Source organism: Mixophyes fleayi, chromosome 1 (genome assembly GCF_038048845.1).
Source record: "Mixophyes fleayi isolate aMixFle1 chromosome 1, aMixFle1.hap1, whole genome shotgun sequence".
Taxonomy (NCBI): Eukaryota; Metazoa; Chordata; class Amphibia; order Anura; family Limnodynastidae; genus Mixophyes; species Mixophyes fleayi.
In genome coordinates, this window is record NC_134402.1 from 57,902,642 (window position 1) to 57,921,531 (window position 18,890).

Below are 18,890 nucleotides of genomic sequence, written 5' to 3' on the forward strand. Positions count from 1 at the left end.
CTAAAATGCACTTTGTATTATATACTAGTAGCTAGAATGTCCCGTCGCTATAATGTGCTGTATATTGTACTGCAGCCACCTCAATGGGACATATTCCATCAATCACGATGCTTCTCCGGACAATGCTTCTGCGCATATTTTTAGGTACAACGGTACCTCAATATCACAGATTTCTCCTCGCACCCCTATGGGGGTAACCTCAACTTGGAGGGGCATATTCAATTGTCGGCGGGATCGCCGAAAATCCCGTGGTCCGCGCACGATTACCATTGTTACGGTAATCGTGCGCGGAAAAACAGTTAATACGGTAATTTACTCGCTACAAATTACCGTATTATCTGTATTAGTTTTTCCGCGGCAGGATTTCCCGACAATTGAATATGACCCGGAGTGTCTTCAGGACCGTTCAAGAAGCGCTCCACAGCTAATTGAATATGCCCCATAGTATTATTATTTTATTATTATCATTGACTTATAAGGCGCCACAAAGGGTCCGCAGCGCTGTACATTACATATACAGAAAACAGAACCAAGACACAACATGATACACAAATATATACAAACACAGGTGACAGGGTAAAGCAAATCAGATTATATCTGACAGATAGTGAAAGGGATGGTAGAAATCAGCAAGAAGAAGGCCGAAGCTTAATAAAACAGGGAAAACAGGGCTAGGGAAGCAGACCAAGAGGTACAGAGGGTGAAGGAACAGAAGTAGCACACAAAGAAAGAGGGCCCTGCTCATGAGAGCTAACATCCTAAAGGGAAGGGGGAGACACATAAAGGGTGGTACTAACTAGGGGAGAGAGCCAGGACAAGAAAGTTAGGAGGACTGATAGACTTGAATAAAGAAATGAGTATGTTTGTCATTTTAAAACATTTCAATGCTGAAAGATAGTGCATGAAATTAAAAAATAAAAATCACATTTTTAGTAGTAACACAATGTCAAATTAAAAGTTAGAGTTTGCAAGAATGCATTCACTGCCTTTATTTTGAAGTACAAGAACTGTACTGTAGAGAGCTGTAAAGTCAGGGAATTGGTTGAGGCGTGTGGAATCCTCCAAGCCATATGGGGGCGCCCGCGGTTACGTATTTTACGCATTTGTTATTGTACGGCACGTTTTCACCTTGTTATGTGCCTAGAGGTAGGGTCACGTGATGCTCAGGTCGGTGCGCTGATTTGTCGGTGGTATAAGTTCCAGAGTGTCGGGCGAGTGTACGGATTCACGGGAACGGGAGGCCACGGGGTGTGAGGGGGAGGAGAGGTCGCTACACGAGGTAAATGGGACACAGGGCAGTGTACGGAGAGCTGTAGGGGTGCGGGCAGGAGCTCGGCGGTTGTAAAGGATTCTGGAACTTGTAGTTCTGGTAGTGAAAGAGTTACTTCCTTGTAAACACCTATGGGCCTTTACGTGCTCATTGTGTATCAGCTGTGTGGACACGTTTACTCGAAGACTTAGGAGTCAATATTGTATTTAGTACCAGAAATGAAATGTAGAAGAAGTTTCTATTCTATTCACGACTTTCCATGATGGTTCATTTCAAACCTAGGTGGTATGAAAATACCTTAGAGCCAACAACGTGAACCCTGTTTAACAGCTTAATCCTATGTTCAAATCTAGCACAGTTCACATAGGTATGTTACATAAGGATACATTTTTTTTATTAAAAATGATTCATGTAAGGTGAATTAGTAAATACATGTTATGGCATCAAAGGTTTTGCTTGGTGTGTTAAACTAAATCCTTTGTGTGCATAGTATGGCAGAAAGTTAATGCACAGCAGACCCATCTGCCCAGCATAATATATAGTTACATGTGCACTGCATGCAGTACCCTGACCATTGTAGGAGCCTTATGCCCGGCATTAACAACAAACTACCACAAACACTCTTGGGCAGCCATTATGTTTGGCCATATTAACATGGGGAGTCTACAGTGTTCCCATTATTTTGCTAGAGCCAAACTATAGCAAAACCTTTCTTACCCCCAAAGTCAATGGGTTTTAAGTCTACAGAAAATACTTTGTAAAATAGAACACACATTTAAGTACAAAGTATATAGTGAAGGCAATTTTAACCTAATTTCAAGACAAAATTCAAGGTTTTAACAACCCATACTCTTGGGTGTTTTTGTATGAGTGTCACACAGATATCATCATCAGCTATTTATATACCACCACTAATTCCGCAGTGCTGTATAGAGAACTACAAAAATGTGTGCATGTCCTACAATAAATGTTGCTAAAACCGATACAAATTAGCTACTCCCATTCCACTCGGCACCCTGTCTACCATTACTCCCACAATAAAGACTTTTGCACAAGGTTGAATTTCAAGGGATAATTCTAGTCGCCTGTACACGTATAGGGCAGGTAGTTATCCTTAAATGTGGTACTCTTTATGAATGACACTACAAGATATTGGTCACAAACTGCTGAGACTGCCTGTAAGCCTGGACCTCTGCTGCCATTGGCAGTATAACCTAAATATATTGGGGAGAAAAGAAAAATCATACTTTTGTTCATCGCTCTAAAACTACCCCAAACTTTGAAAAGAGTACTCTTAAATGTCGTTTCCACATACTGGGGAGAACTAGTCAATAAAATGTATGGGTAGCTTTCAGGGCTAAGAGTAACTGCGGATTTCTTTTCTCCTATCAAATAAACAATACATATAAATATACAATAAAAATATATTCAATCCAATAGACTACCATGTAAGTATGATAAAGTGTGCAATGTTTTGTTTGAAAACATAATTGCATAGTTGTAACACATTAAATAGCAGCGTAGGGCGGAGTTCACTGATAATCTGCACAGAAGACCTTGGCTAGCTGCTGTGGACTGATAGGAAAGAAAATATCAGTTTACAAGAGAGCTGTATGCAGCTGAGAAGTAATGGATTCTTCATATACCACTTATATGTGGTTTCCTAACAATACAGTGATCTATTATTGCTGGTTTTGAATCCAGTGTAAATTGGAAGGTTAGTATTTTTTTGCTTGTTCATGTATAATACTGGTCTAGCAAGCACTGTATGGAAATATATTATTTTGTCACATCGTCTAACAAGGGTTATATTTAATTAATAAGCAAAACTGAGCCACATTGTTCTAGGTCAGCAAAGTAGAATATATGAATACTTATATAAAGGGGATAGATATGTTGCTTCAGCTTTATAAAACTATCTGCTATTTACAAGCTGCATGGTAATCACGGTTAATTAGGAAGTAATGCAGTGTACACATGTGTCATAGAATTACTGTAAAGGGGAAACATTTAGAGCCTATCTCATTAGGATGTACAAATATGGAAAAATGGACCATGTAAAAAATAATGGTACATTATTCCACATCCCAAAATTCATTACATAGAAATCAGGGATGTTGCACACTGAAGTATGATCTGTATGTGCTATGGGCTGACTTGGAACAAGGCATACACAAAAGTAAAAGACTGGTGTGAACGAGGCCTAAGAAGTAAATAAACTGCAGTTGTATTTGTTGTTTTTTTTAACCCAGGAGTGGACAAAGTAACCTAGAATTCAAGAGCCATGGAAGATGTAAATGCATTTGCCTTAATAGAAATTAGTTCCAATGTTTCAGCAGAGAGAAGCCATCAAACTAGTGGTTGTAGTCAGGAGAGAGGGTGAGCGTTTATGGAAGATGTGTGCATTCAGGATGCATGGTTGTGGTTCGATATCCAAAACTGCTGATTACTTAAATAAAATGAGAAAATGTAATTGAAAAGCACTGGTCCTTGTGCAGTGTCAGAAAATAAATTGAAGGAGATGATGAAAGAGCAGTTTAAAAGGTGGTACGTTTAGATACAAGATCAGAAAGTGACCATTAGACCGAAGGCCCTCAGAATTTGGATATAAAGATTATGCTTTATTGTCTGAAAGACAGCAGACAGATCAAGAAGAGTTAAGCTGCTTTTACAAAGGTAGATCCTCTAGAACACTTTATTTATACTTTGCTACTAGGATTCTGGGCATGACTAGGTCAACGTTTCCTAAAAAGAGCGATATGAAACAATGGGGATTTTATGCCTCTACGGACAGCAGAAAAATGTTCCAGAGTAGGAGGTTGAATATTCATGTTTTCTTTTTTTTCTGATGTTCCGAAAATGGTTTTTGTTCTCAAATCTTACATCTGACTTTTCAAATATTTTCCTGGATTGTATATTTTTATAGTACACCAAGGTTCCAACAACACCATTTTTTTACTAATACTTTATATTCCAGGTGCTCTTATACATGAAGAATTGAAATAATTATATACAAAGAAGGGACTATGAAGATTATTTATATTTGAAATGCCCAGAAGAAGAAAGAGTTTGTCAGCCAGTCCTCAAAGGAACAGTTCAAACACCAGCTCTTCTTTATCCCGACCATTCTCTGCTTCACTGCCCCTTCCACCAGCAATGAGCACCAAGAAGGAGGAAATGCTTTGCAGAATGTGTGAGATGTTTCCCAACCTGGATCCCTCCTTGGTTGAGATGGTGCTCTCTGAATACAAAGAAGGTACAAATCATATGATATATGAATGTAGACTAAAGTGAATTAAAATAAATTGTTGGATAACGGTTTTCTTTTGCACCATAGACCCTAAACCAGTGATGGGCTACCTGGCATGCCTCAAGGGCTGCATATGTGGCCCTACAACTTTCAGAAGGGTGGCACATAAACCTTGCCACTCCATCACTCATCCCAAAATACCCCCACATGCCCTTTGCCTGCTCCAAATTTTCACCACATGCCACATGATGCCCCCGCAAGCACTCAAACCGTCACTTGTCATAAAATGTCCCCACGTGTACTCAGATCCTACATGCATTTCAAAACTCCCCACATGTCTCTCACCACTTGCCCCCCCCCCCCCCCACATGCCACCCAGACTTTTGCAAATGCCCCTCAGACCTCCCAAGATACCACTCAGCCCTTCCCAAATACCACTTAAACTTCTCCACTCACGTCTGAATGGGAGGACCTGTAATTAATCTGGGTACACAATACAGAATTTTCCACCAACTTTTTATGCCGATCGATTTTACATGCGATCGATGTTCCGATCGCTCGGTCCATGGACTGCATACACACTAGCCTAGTTTAGGACGATAAAGGGAAGAGCGGACGTCCCTTTAGCGACTTTTCGAATTTCGTACTCACTGTTGTGGATCGGTCGGAAGTTTATACACACTACACAACGGAAACGAGATTGGAATGAAAATATTAAACGGTACGACCAACCAAATGAGGCAGCAATCGTCCATTTGGGCACACTTTCGACCATCGTGTCACTGCACACACTGACCCGACTTTTGAACGAGCGGTCGTATGTCAGCACTACCCTAAACTGTTGATATTGACACACATTAATTGTCTAGGCAGTACTTGTAGAAACATTCACCTGAATTGTGTGATTGTTGGTCTCCTTATCTTGCAGGGACTTGTGCTTTTCATCATGTCCTGTAGCTGATGGAAGGGAACAGAGAAACCATTAAATCAGCATTTCATCACAATGATTATTGCCACAATATGTTTCCCTATACTTCTTCTTTCTTTTTAATCACTGTAATCTTTAATAAAACGAAGATATATTTAAAATGTACTCGTTTCCTACAAAGTGCCCCTTGTCTCATTGATGTTTTTAGTGGATTGATAGGCTGTCTTCTCTAGAAATCCTCTTTAAAAATGAAATGATGCTATATTTCTAACTACTGAATAGAACAGTAGAGTAGTTTATGGTGGATTTGAAAATAACCCAGCAACATTTACTGCACATAAATGACATAGTAGATGTAATGTCAATAGTAAAATGCTCTTCACAGGTGTAGATTTATCCTCACATTTCCTATGTAAAAATTCTTATTGTGAGCATGTAAATCCTGTCTGGCTAAGAAGGGTTATGGGGGCATGATATTATTGTGTTGTTCTTATATACTTCTATTTTTGTTTTTAGTTGGGATTGTGATGGACTATCTCTTGGAGCTCTCAACAGCCACTAAAGGGGAGCCCCAGCCAGAGTCCACGGGTTTTCACAAGATAGCGTCATGTCTGGATGACTTCCACGTTAACACACAGAGTTCAGTGAATGTGGATCTGGTTTCTGAACAGATAGAAGATGACCTATATATGGATGGGACTATGTGCAACGACTTGGATACATTGTTAGACGAGGCACTTGATAAGTACGGTTTAAACAATGCAGAAAACTTTTTAAGCACAGATCAATGTGAGGAGTCAGCATCCACCATGTCTACTAGTAAAGTGATGGCAGAGCTGTCTCCGTTTACCTCCATTCAGAATACACCATTCCAAACAGGCCATATGGAAAGAATTGCTCAATCACAGACAGAGCTGGAAAGAGAAGACTGCCAAGATGCCTTGGACTTGGAAGTTACACCTTGTGACTATAATACAGGTAGCTTTTCTACTTCATCAATTGATGCCCCTAAAAAAACGAAGTTGACAAAATTAGAGACTGACTTTAGCACAACACCTGACATGATTTTCAATTTTGAGACAAGTGAAAAGCCAGTCAACCAGCAGGGCACTGGGTCAATATTAAAAACAACACATTCTAGTGTGCCATTACAGACTAAGTGGAATCCTATGGCATCCTCTTTTTATCCAGCATCTAACCCACAAAGTTCATTCTGTGCACCGGTAGCTGCTATTCCAGCAACATGGATGTATGTTGCAGGTGCAAGAGAACCTTTTAGAGGAATCCATTATACTCCACAGGTGCGTCCTTCACAGGTCTGGAATTTTAACCGCTTCCCTCAAACCCATTTGAGTCCTGACAAAATAAAACCTATAAGTCGGTGTGAACCTGGCATTCAGGTTGGTCCTCAGGTCTCTAAAAAAGTTACACATTTTGTAGGAAAAGTGCTCATTTTACTGAGGGGTGCCCCTGGATCTGGAAAATCTACATTAGGAAGGTAAGGAATGTATTTTCTCACTTATTAAAAAAAATATATAAGATTTGTCATTTAAATACTGTGAATTGTGTAATTGCAACGTACTGTATAACCTCAAAATAATGTCAATTTTTTTCCCGTCATATACCAAATATAGAAGAGGCCCTACAGAACTTATGTTTATATTTGACTTTCAACTCAATTCAGTTCTATTTAACCTCTGAGAATACTGCTTCTGCTATCCTATAAATCATCTGTCATGCAGGATATTTCTCATTAGTAATTGTTTCAAAATAAATGGTCATTAATTGGCACATCAAATGGAAAGCTAGCATTGTCTAAAACTACTTGTGAGCATGTGGTCCTTCCATAGTGTGAGTTTGCTGATGAGGTGGGCTCTGTAGCGAGTGAGGGGGGGGGGGGGGATTTCATTGAAAAATGTAGAGTAAGCATCACTAATTATATGTAAGTAATATTTTGTCTATTTTTCATAAAACTCTTTCTCATTTGTTCCAATGGAGGGCATAGGAATGGTGGAGGTAGGTCCGGTCTCAAGAAGGTTGGACACCCTGAGTAAGGAAAAGTTGATCCACCCACTTTTCTTTGGTCGGTTCTCCTGTGGTTGCTGTTGATATTATATGTGATCTTCTCGTTTTGCCTGGATAGCTAGAGTCCTGCCCCGCAGGGGGAGGGGGGGGGGGGAGAGAGAGCCAGCTAGAGTCCTGCCCCGCAGGGGGAGGGGGGGGGGGGGAGAGAGAGCCGGCTAGAGTCCTGCCCCGCAGGGGGAGGAGCCTAGATACTGTTAAACCTCCTGGTTGCAGGGCCAATAACTACACTATTCGTATGTCCCCTAATGAAGTAGAAGAAAAAGAATGTCATTCAAAGTACAAAACTTGTATTTTCAAACCTGATGTCTAGAGATTTGGTTAATTTTTTGCTAAAATATGCTAATGGTTTTTGAACACAAATAATGCAGTCTTCAAATGACATTGAATTTCCACCACTCTCTGACCATTTTCATTTTTCCTTTATAACATGCCCTCTTATAACAAGGTGCCCTCTTATAACAAGAGGGCACCTAAAGGCATGACCAGAAATGTACATAGATACCTGCAGTTCTTTGTTAAACACATTGCAAAAATATGAGATAAGCCTACATCACTGAATTAGAAGTAAGCACATTTTTCAGTATTATTGTGTTAGATGTGTAAAGACCATTAAGCATGAGCAAGGAAAAACTTGATTCTTCATTCTAAAATTGAATTTTAGTTGAGTTATTTTAATAAATGTTTTCCCCAATGGAAAAGGAGAATGTGTGTCAGGGAAAACTTTGGAGAGCAGGTGAAAGGGAGACAATCCCAACCTCCTATGTTTGCTCATGGCCTGAACTGGGAAATAACATAACACTGTCTGGCATATGCATAACACTGTAAGTAGCACAATTAGTGATGCAATCCCTTGTAAAAATGTGTCTCTGTAACATAATCACTCTGGGTTCCTATAAGAAGGCACAGGGAGTTGATAATTATTTCGGAGTTTGAATCAAGCTGCTATCTGTGATTTAATTTTCTAAGTGTCGTGCGATTACCATAAATTATATGACATGATGGTAGTGAGCAGAGGGGCTTAGGAACTCAATGACATATAAATAAGCCTCTCCCCTTATCCACCTACACCCTGCCTTGGTCCATACAGAATTACCCACTTTAGAGCAAAACTCCCCTCACTTTCATGTCGGTCTCGCCCCTTCAAAGGTCCCCAAATTGGGACTGTAGGGAAGTATGCAGCCAGCAAAATATTTGACTAAGCTGCCCATCCCTCTAGCTGTAGACATGTAGCCGCTTCTCTCAGGACCCTAATACCGAACCGGCTTATCCATTAAGCCACCCATCTGTAGAAGGAGAGCAAGCCATAGGACCAATTATTAGCCGCCATCTCTTGATCTCAGTTTTTGGCCAGATTGTTAGAGGAATGGGGGAACCCTAGTTAAAACGGCTGCACAGAGCAGCCCCTGAGGCGTCACTAGGGGGAACAGGTGTCATAAGTATCTTTAAGTGTTAGTGCAGCTTTACAGCAAAATCATATGTGCTTTTACCTCCCATTGTGTGTGTATATATAATGAAAAGGGAACCTCGATCTTATTTAATGAGCTATAACTTTCCTTTACACAGGCTTTAAATTTGAATAAAGTAATTGACATATATTCACAATGGATGTTTTTTTCTGCTACACTAGTCCCATGTGTTATGATTGTATGCACAGAATATGCCTTTCACTAATTACACCATGCCCTTCTGTTTTAGGTTGTTACTAGAGCAGAACCCAGCAGGGGTTATTCTAAGTACTGATGATTACTTTTCCCAAAATGGCCAATACCAGTATGATGTGTCCTGTCTAGGGGACGCCCATGAATGGAATCATAAGCGAGGTATGGAAATTTGCATTTGGCTGTAGCTTCAACAGAATCCTTCTCTGCTTAGCATGGGTCACTTATTGACATGAATATACTGTCTGCTAAGTAGGGTTTATGTTCACTTTATTTTCCCTATGTGAGGAGTGTAGCATCAGAGCATTGCTCTGCACACTGTATCTTACCTCTTTGCATATTCACATTTATGAATGAGTTCAGTTTGCTGCATTACTTCTCTGGCATGATAAACATAATTTCTTCTTACACGTCAGAGGAACAGGAACAATTGGCTTTTACATTATGATGTAAATGTGGAAGCAATGGTAATGCTGCATTAGTATACACAGTTATGCTAATAATAATTGCAACCCATAGAAAAACATTGCTTTTCTCTTGATGGGTTTCTTTATTTTTATTGTATTCTTTCGTACAAAGAATATTCCTGGCAGTTTACATGATTTTATGTTTAATGTCGGTCATTCCTGTATTCAAGTAATTTCTTATGTTGAATACAACTCCATTTATATATATATATACGTGTTTAGCATGGTAATTACGCGTAATAAAATAGAAATGCTGTGGATAGGAAAAGAACTTGCACGTTGTGACTTCTAATGTCTAATTTTAAAACCCTGAATGTCACCAGGGTATAATGTTGCCAGTCTTACAAACATGGCATGCAGTCTCTGTCCCTCCTCTCAGACACCCAGCAGCAAGACTTCTCCAGCTAACAAAGGATCCCACTGACAACAACTCTCCTCTGATTCTCTCCTGTGCAGTCCTTATCACTTCTTTACTGACAGTGTGTGATTGGAGGTCAGAGGAGGAATCTATGTTAGTCTGCAAGAGACATCATGTTCCCATAGTTGTTTTTATGGGGCTGGCTGTGGCAGGCGTAGGCCTTGGGTTGTGGTTTTGTTTTTGTTTTTTAACGCTATACAGGGCTACTATGAGGAAGAATTGTTGTTCAGTGGTGTTTCTCATTGTAGTAAAGGATAACCTCTGCACTGCTATCAGCTGATTGACAGAGTTGCCTCTAGCAGATGCTACAGAGACAGTACAGGGTTTGCTATATGAAGCTTCCCCATTATTCATATAACAGCAGCGGTGGCTACTACTGTGTTAATAATAAATATAGAATACAAATAAAAGATTTTAATTCCTTTCCTCAATGCATTTTTATAATTTCACTTAGTTTTATTAAAAAATAAATAATACAGTGATTCCTATTAAAGGGTGACTCCACCTAATACAACAAAAGCTCACTTGCCTATGTTGCCCAGAACAGGCACATCCTGCGATGTCTCCCATGATTCTCCTCAGGGTGGGCTTTTCTCACACTGCTTCTGCATTGTCTAGTGCTGCTAGCCATGGCAGGAGCTTGAGAGAAGCTTCCCCCGTGCTGGACACATAATCTCTTTTTTTCAAACCATTGGAGGCATCATGGGACTCGCCAGATCAGGCGAGGGCATGTAAGTGGGTTTTGTTTTTTGGGTTGTTTTCCTTTTAATACTTTCAGTTTATGATGGTATTATCAGTTTGTGAGGATGTGTTCTTATTATTGTAATAATGATGTATTTCAGTGCTAGAACAAAACCGTTTGTGTCACCTGAAGCAGGACCAAGCTTTGTAAAACTTGTGCCCTCACTTTACCTTTTGGGGAAGTGTGTCTTGCTTATTAATTTTTTAGAATAGAATAAATGATAGCAAACAAAAACTTTATATGAATACTTCTTGGACTGAGCTTACCCTCACCGTGTGAATCTGTCCTGTATTGAAATATGGCTGTGGCCTAGATTAATACACGGAAAAGATGGAATGTTTGCATAGTCATATTTGTTCTGAAATTGTTTTGTCTACATTTCTGTTTCGTGTAGCCATCAATTTAGTTCGATTAGTTTTTAAATCCATCTCTTTGTTTTTTTTGTTCCCATCTAAGTAGGTTCTTATAATAATGAAAATATTAATCAGTGGCAAATTGTTATGCTCATTGGGAGTAATTTCTACTCATATTCTGAATTAAATGTAAAATACCATTAATATGAAGGCAGAAATTTACAATAATGTATGCTCTTGTATTTCAGCCAAAGGCGCCTTTGAAAAGACTGTCTCCCCTATCATAATAGACAATACCAACTTGCAAGGATGGGAAATGAAGCCATATGTCTCTATGGTCAGAATTATTTAATAGTCATGTACAAGTTGTTTATAATGTGTGTTATATGTAATGTGTTTGTAATATATAGGTAGTGGACAAGAAATGAAAATGCCAATATACAGTCATTTAATAGAACCACACATGTGGTCACTACTTCCTGTATGCGCTGTGGCATTGAGTCTACAAATGTCTGACTTCTTGTGGTGCATCTCTCCTTCACCATTCCACTCAACTGGATCCTGGTGGAGTATTGTGCAACATGTGTTTTGGGGTGTCATTGTAGAGTGTCCCATAAATGCTTGGTTCTATCTGGTGACTGAGAATGTCGTGGTATATGGGCAACACCAGTGTCATGCTAATCTAATCATTGGGGCAACTGCACATGCTCTGTTGATGAGGACATTGTCATCTTGATCCCGTTAGGAGGGGTGTCTTTCAAGATGACAATGGAAATTATCATTCAGCACAATTAAGCCTTTAGTCTTGACTTTTAAGGGAATGACTGCACCTAAACCATGGTGGGAAAATGCAGCCACAACGTTGAGGTAATCAGAATCCTTCTCTGTAGGAAACAAGAACTCTGAGTTCTTTAAGTAGTGACCCACAAGCATGCATCAGTTTGTTGAGAACGTGGCGAAGGATACTGGATCCGACCATCTAACCTACCTCCAATGCTTGGTAGTCCATTGGCTTTGCTGTTTACAGCACTGAGCTCACAAACATGCATTGCCAGGTGTGATGAGCTGCTTATGTACTGCAACCAGACTATACAATTCTGCTCTGTCTTACTGTTACTGATGAAACTGGCTGCTTGTGACACAGGTGGAAATTTCCTGTTAATTAATCTGCAGTTACTGACCTGCACTTCAAATTAATGAACATCTATTGTGGAACTGGAGTATGCGCTTCTGCTCTCCATTGTCCTTTGATGGTTTCTCTTTCCCAGAGTTTGGTGCGAACATCACTTTAGACATGGTTGCCTGTGAGACATTGGCAAGTTGAGCTGTCTTGGTCCTGCCAAACATGCTCCAACAATAATCTCTCTTTCAAAGTCGCTGAGGTCTCCCTAAAGCCAGACTAGGCTATTGACAGGCGTCCAGGGCAATGCAGCATTTATTTACATACCTCTGACCATGCTGTAGTGTTATTTGCTTAAGACGTGTCCTTGTCCTTGCTTTCCGTATACTTTGTGTCGCTCATTTACGAAGGTGTTTCCATTTTTTTGTCCACTAAATGTAGAATTGTGCGTGTAAAAATAATGTTGCTTTTCATTTCATCTATTTAATGTGTACAAAAGTACAGAACATGTGTGAAAATCTATTTAGGTAATTTCATCATCTTTGCAACAGCTTTAAATCCTCCCATTGCATTAATTTCACTCCTGCTATCATAAGGAGCAAGTCTTACTCTGAGCCATTGTTCTGCAATTACACCTTTCTGCTTAAGGCAAGAAGAGTTGAACTAGTTTGCAGCTAAATGTGGGATGACCGCAGAGAACGGATGAGAAAAGAGCATTATAGCATATAGTTTAAATTCTTCACTACTCCATAAGGCTGCTTGAAGTAGGAGGTGTTAAAAGATTAAATCAGATTTATTCAATGGATTCCTGTAACTTGTACTCCTTATTGTTTTCTTCTGCGTTTGGACAATATATGCTCCTACTTGAGGTGTTTGGCATTTTACAATTCTCTTATTCCCATTGATCTAACCATTGATCAGATCCTGGCGGACATTTAAGTGCATAGCCCCTACTGGAAATTTCTTGGTAGATTTTTTTTTTAGTTTTTAAAGGTAACTTACACACTTATGCTGTGTTAAATCTTACCCCTGCTTTAGACAGCGATGGGGGGCAGAGTTTGGAACGTGAGAAGGTCGTTAATTGCAGTATAACGACATATGTTTGGTTGTGTGCTTTTCACTGCTGTTATACTGTTTTGTTGGCAATGAACCTTTTCCTGTTTTTAAAGCTCCACCATCAGCCCCTGTTATAATCTGGTAACAATTTTAACAGAGAGGAAAGATATATGTACCCGTTCATTATAGAGATAGGCAAAGGTGGAATAGGTTGCGCTTCCTCTGAATATGTAAAGCAGCCAAATGGTGAACCTGAAGATGTATAGGAGGGAATCGCTACCCTCCCAGATAGAGACTGGATATATATATATATATATATATATATATACACAGGTTCTCGGCGCTAATGAATGTAGAGTATAAATGCATAAAATGTATTGTGCAACAAACTGTATAAAACACATTCCGGCCGGAATATGGTTAAAGCATACATATGCACATAGAAAACAGTGTGAGTGCAGATCAGGAAATGGATAAGTTTCAAAGTCCTGGCATAACGGTCTGGCCCGCTGAGCCTGCTAAAAAACCATATGCAATGTGGCACCTTGATAGCATATATTATCCACTAGTCCAATGTTAACGTTCCCTGCTTGCTTCCAGACCCTTGGCAGGAGGCATTATGCCTTTCCACACTTGGCTGCCGTCAGTCTGGTGCTTATGGGTTCTTTGTTTGAAGCCGCTGCTCTTATTCACACCTTTCAATAATAAACATTGTTTCACAAGTCACAAGAGTGATTCTGCTGAGTCTGACATTAACCTTTTTCTACAGTGAACATTAAGAATTATCTCTTTGTGTTGCAGAGCAAATTAATTTTCATGCCATCATTTTTGACATATTTACTACCAAATTAATTAATTAATATGCACATACTTTATATTGGGGTGTGAGAGCAATAGTATATATGCACAGGCACATTGCAGCCAGGGAGCAAAATATGTTTACTTATAACGTCCCACTTGACCTTGAGCTTTCAGGCTTTTAGTTTCACTTCAACCGTAGATCTACAATTTCTTGGCAGGTTTTCTGTTTCCCACCACTTCAGACTTATACGGCTCAGTCTGCTGCTACCACTTTGCACTGTTGAGAGGCCAGGGTTGTCCAGGGAACTGCACAGTTTAATAGGAAATATATTGACTGGCAGCTGTGATGGCGCCTTGTCAGCGTAAGTGTGAAGTGTTTAACATCCTGCTGTGAGGATTTGCAGTCTCGGGGAAATATTAATATTGTGTTAATCTGATTTTGTTTTACATTTTCAACTTCCAGAGTTATTGCACAATATGTACATCTCGTATGTATACATTTAACCCAAAGTCATTTATCATATCTTTTAATGGAAGTAAAAACGAAAGTAGATAACAAAAACTGGTCCGACTGCAGGGACGGGTCAGGGACCCAAATAAACAAGTTGGCCTTAAAAGTTTTTGGAATGTTTACAAACAGATAAATGTTCCCATACTATGATGAAATAAATATTTGAAATTGAATGTTGATAGTGAAGGTAAAAAAATAAAATAAATTCTATATAATGTTTTTGTCGTCTTATCTATCATTCGACTCTCCTCCATGATTCACAGTTGCCCCATTTAGTGGGCCTGCAGGAGAATGTAATTTGTTTGTCTGCCTGGATTGCCCTACAGTTTAATAGAGCCATGGGGGTTACATACTTGGGATTGACACACACATTGACAGTGGTTACTCTGTGCTTTACTGTAAAGACCACCTCCCAGATTGTCTGAAGGGGGAAAGGCTCTAGACCGTACAATGCTCACAGCAGCTTTCTAACAGCACCTTAGCATTACAACATGGCAATACTGATGTCATTCAATTAACAATTTTCCTTGCCAAAGTCAAAACAAAAATAAAACAGAAAATGCATATATAATATGCTTTGGCCCACCCATGTAGACCAAATATCCAATGCAGAACACCTATTTGACATTACTTTAAAGTGAGTGACGTGGTCTAGCAATTTGATGAAAAATTGCACAGACTTTAGGCAGTGACAGGGTTAAATGTTAGTATCTTGCTTCATGGAGTAAAACTTGCAAATTAAGAGAACTGTTGTGAATGATGGGTTAATTAGAACAGGACTTTTATGTATATGTCATGTTTGCAGTTAAAGAAAAAATATATCTAATAATATTTTGTGTTTATATCTAGGCTATGAAATACAAATACAAAGTAACATTTCGTGAACCCGACACTTGGTGGAAATATAAACCTAAAGAACTTGAAAGGTATTATTCAAAATTTATTTGTTGTACCTTTAATTCAGTGTTCCACCTTAATACCCTACACCCCCACCACCCTCTTTGCTGAGCACCAGATATTATCTCTGCACAAAAGTGAGTAACACTATTTATAGTTTTATAAGGAGGGAGCAATGTATAGCATATTGGTAAGAAGTAGGTCATATTATTAGTAATGTCTACACTTATTTAAATGTTCGGTGAAACTATATTTGTCTGTATATTTCTATTTATAAATATCACAGAAACCGATTATACAACTTTTATTAGTCAAGGTAACCATAAAGCTGCAGTACCTCTTATAAGAAGATTTTAATAAGGATGTCCCTTTCCTTAGCGTGCAATAAAGGAGTACCCAGGAAACGGCTGCACAGAGCAGCCCCCAGGGCTCCTGATAGGGGCGCTTTACTAAAATCTTTTAGTAGGTGATAATGCAGCTTTAAATATCATTAGTAGACTCTATTGTAATAGTGCATCCATTGACCGCGTTATCATGAATAATGGAATAATTACCAGGCAATCATTATTGAAGTAAGCAAAGCTGAGCGTCAGAAAGTGCCTTGGTTAACGTGGAGAAAAGTTATGCAAAATATAATTTCATAAAATCCCCTTAATATCTGCATCTGTCATACTTTGTATTGTTAGTGATAAGTGATGTTATGATATTACCCCAATGTTCTAACTTAACTCAAGGTAAAATCTATTTGTTTTAATTGGTGCAGATTGACTCGTAACTTTGCTTTGTATCGGCATGAATTTGAAGCTGAAGGTCCAGCTGATTTTTTCTGAGTACCCAGGCTAATGCAGGAATAATTACAGCTGGAATGTCTTATACTGTAGCTCGGTGATAGGCAGCTGATACGCTTCAAAAGGGCCACACGTTACCCTTAATGTAACAAGTTAAGACAATACATTTAATCAAAGAAAGACACCTGTCTGTAATAACATAGCAAGAATTTTAATCTAGCGTTACACGCTGTAACAAACCTGACAATAAAGGAGTGGTAAGGGGCCCTAGGGCCACCTGTTGCCCCATTTCTGCTGTAGATACAACAATCGTGTTGCTAACTTTGCTATATCGAATTACAAATTACCTCTGGGAGAAACCATTAAATTCTGTGTCCCTCCAATAATTTAAATAACGTACAATCAAAATACATTGAGTAAGGTGTCTGATTTAGAAATCAGCATTACTTCTTTTTATATTAACCTTTTATGAGAGGCATTGTTTTCAAACTTTTTTTTTTCTTATAGTTGTATTCGCGTTTTGTATTTTTTTTAATGGATTACATATTCAGCTAATAAGAATGATACATTTTAGCATTGTTTTATGTTTAGTGATTGATGTTTTGCTACTGCTACAATGTTGATGTAAAAAAATATTAATATGATCATGTCAATTTCCAGGCGCAACTGTCATGGTATAAAGAAAGAGAAGATTAAAAAAATGCTAGAACATTTTGAACGTGCTACCGTGAATTCTATATTAAATCTGTCTCGTCCAAAGGAGGCGGAAAGTGCTGATATTTGTCAAATAATAAAACCAGGTGAAAAAAATAGGTAAGTTCATTTTTTTTCTCTATTATTGCTTGATACTAAACTGCTGTATGTAATAATAGACCAATAACATCACCTCACCTCATTTATTATTATTATCGTTTATAGGGAGCCAAAAAATTGAGCAGCACCGTACAGTGTGTACAACAAGGATAAACATAACACTGGTAGCATTACATAACACAAGTGACAAAGATACAGTCAGTGGAATTCAATTCCCCACGTTGTTCTTTAGTTACTACAGTAATATTTAACATAGATTTTTGCTTGTGGCTCACAGAGCTGCAAGGAAAAATCAGCGTTGAGATTACCATAGTAAGGGTAATAATGCGCCCCCAATGAATGTACCATAACTCAAGTAGCATTACGAAAGGCAATTTACAAGGGTAACACGGGTGCAGAGGCAAAAAATAGCAAACACCGGATAACAGAGTAGAGACAAAAAAACCTGAAGGATAAAACAGAAATGTAAACGGGAAGGGGAAAAGAAACGAGGAAATAGGGCCCTGTTTTTCATAGTTTACATTCTAACTGAGAGATGTTGGACTTGAGGCTACAAGAGGTGACATAGAAAGGGGACTTTGACGAACGAGGGACCCTGTGGGGAAGGGTTAGGCGATGAAGTGGTAGACTTTAAGGAACAGGTGTGTGTTTAGGTAGCGTTTCAACCATTGGAGACTAGAAGAGAAGAGTATGATGGAGTGAAGGAGAGCGTTTCAGAGATGGGGAGCAGTACTGGAGAATTCTTGGAGGCGGGAAATAGAAGTGCTGGTCAGAGGAGCAATGCGGATTCAGTCATTGGCTGAGCTGAGAGGGCAGGGAGGGTTGAGTGTGAATAAATGGAGATGTATGGGGGGAGGGGGAGAGGGCAATGGCTTTTTAGGTGAGGGTGACAAGGTTATATTAGATTTTATAATGGATTGGTAGCCACTGTTTAGATTAACAGAGAGGGTATAAGGAAGAAGGAGAGTAACAGAAGAGGAAGATCATTGTTGCCACGGTGTAGAGACGAGAGGGGGAGGTGGATATGAGGTGGTGCAATAGTCGAGGTGAGAGAAGATTAGGGAGTGGGCAAGAGTTTGGTGGCCTCAAGGGAGAGGAAGAGGGTGAAGGAGATGTGGTGGTGGTCCGAGAGTGTGAAATGAGAGCTGGAGAAATCAGAACTGGTGCAATGGTGGGAGAAGACGAGTCAATGGAGTGGCTGAGACTGGCTGGGGAGGATGTGTAAAGCACATAGAGTAAGTAAAGCAGGGTCAGTGGCATTGACAATAAGGAAATTGAAATCTCCTAGGAGGGGAAGGGAAGGTCAGAGGACAGGAAGTGAGGAGGAGCAAGGATGCAAAGTTATCAAGGAAGTGTGAATTGGGGCCAGGTGGGCGGTGGATGACTGTGACACAAAGGTGGACAAATGTTGTGGATCTCGAAGGAAGATAATGAGAGGACAGGTTTGGGGGGATGACTCTGAAGGTGCAGGGGGATAAAGAAAGATGCCCATGTAGTTTGGTGGTGTGTGATGGAGAGGCCCCTGTAGGAGAGAGCAGGAGTAGATGCTGTGTTCGACGTGGAGAGACAGGTTTCTGTGTTAGTGAGGAGGCTTCGGGTGTTTCAGTAGAAGAGATCATGGATGGAGGCCAGTTTATTGCTGATTCCAGAGATCACATAATATAGTGAGAGAGAGAGGGCAGTGGGGAAGTGTGGATGAGGTTAGCGGGATTACTGTTGCACAGGGTTGGGGG

General features: G+C 39.6%; 1 protein-coding gene across 2 annotated transcripts in view; it reads left to right on the forward strand.

Moving 5' to 3' along the window:
- The first annotated feature begins 1,126 nt into the window (after positions 1-1,126).
- Positions 1,127-18,890, forward strand: part of N4BP2 (NEDD4 binding protein 2) — an 87,269-nt gene continuing 69,505 nt past the window's right edge. For both annotated transcript variants that reach the window (XM_075194810.1, XM_075194811.1), the window contains exons 1-7: positions 1,127-1,279; positions 4,248-4,526; positions 5,965-6,946; positions 9,229-9,353; positions 11,420-11,508; positions 15,509-15,585; positions 17,005-17,157. In XM_075194810.1, coding sequence (XP_075050911.1) covers positions 4,319-4,526; positions 5,965-6,946; positions 9,229-9,353; positions 11,420-11,508; positions 15,509-15,585; positions 17,005-17,157 — 1,634 coding nt within the window. In that variant the 5' untranslated portion in view covers positions 1,127-1,279; positions 4,248-4,318. The remainder of the gene's footprint in view (positions 1,280-4,247; positions 4,527-5,964; positions 6,947-9,228; positions 9,354-11,419; positions 11,509-15,508; positions 15,586-17,004; positions 17,158-18,890) is intronic.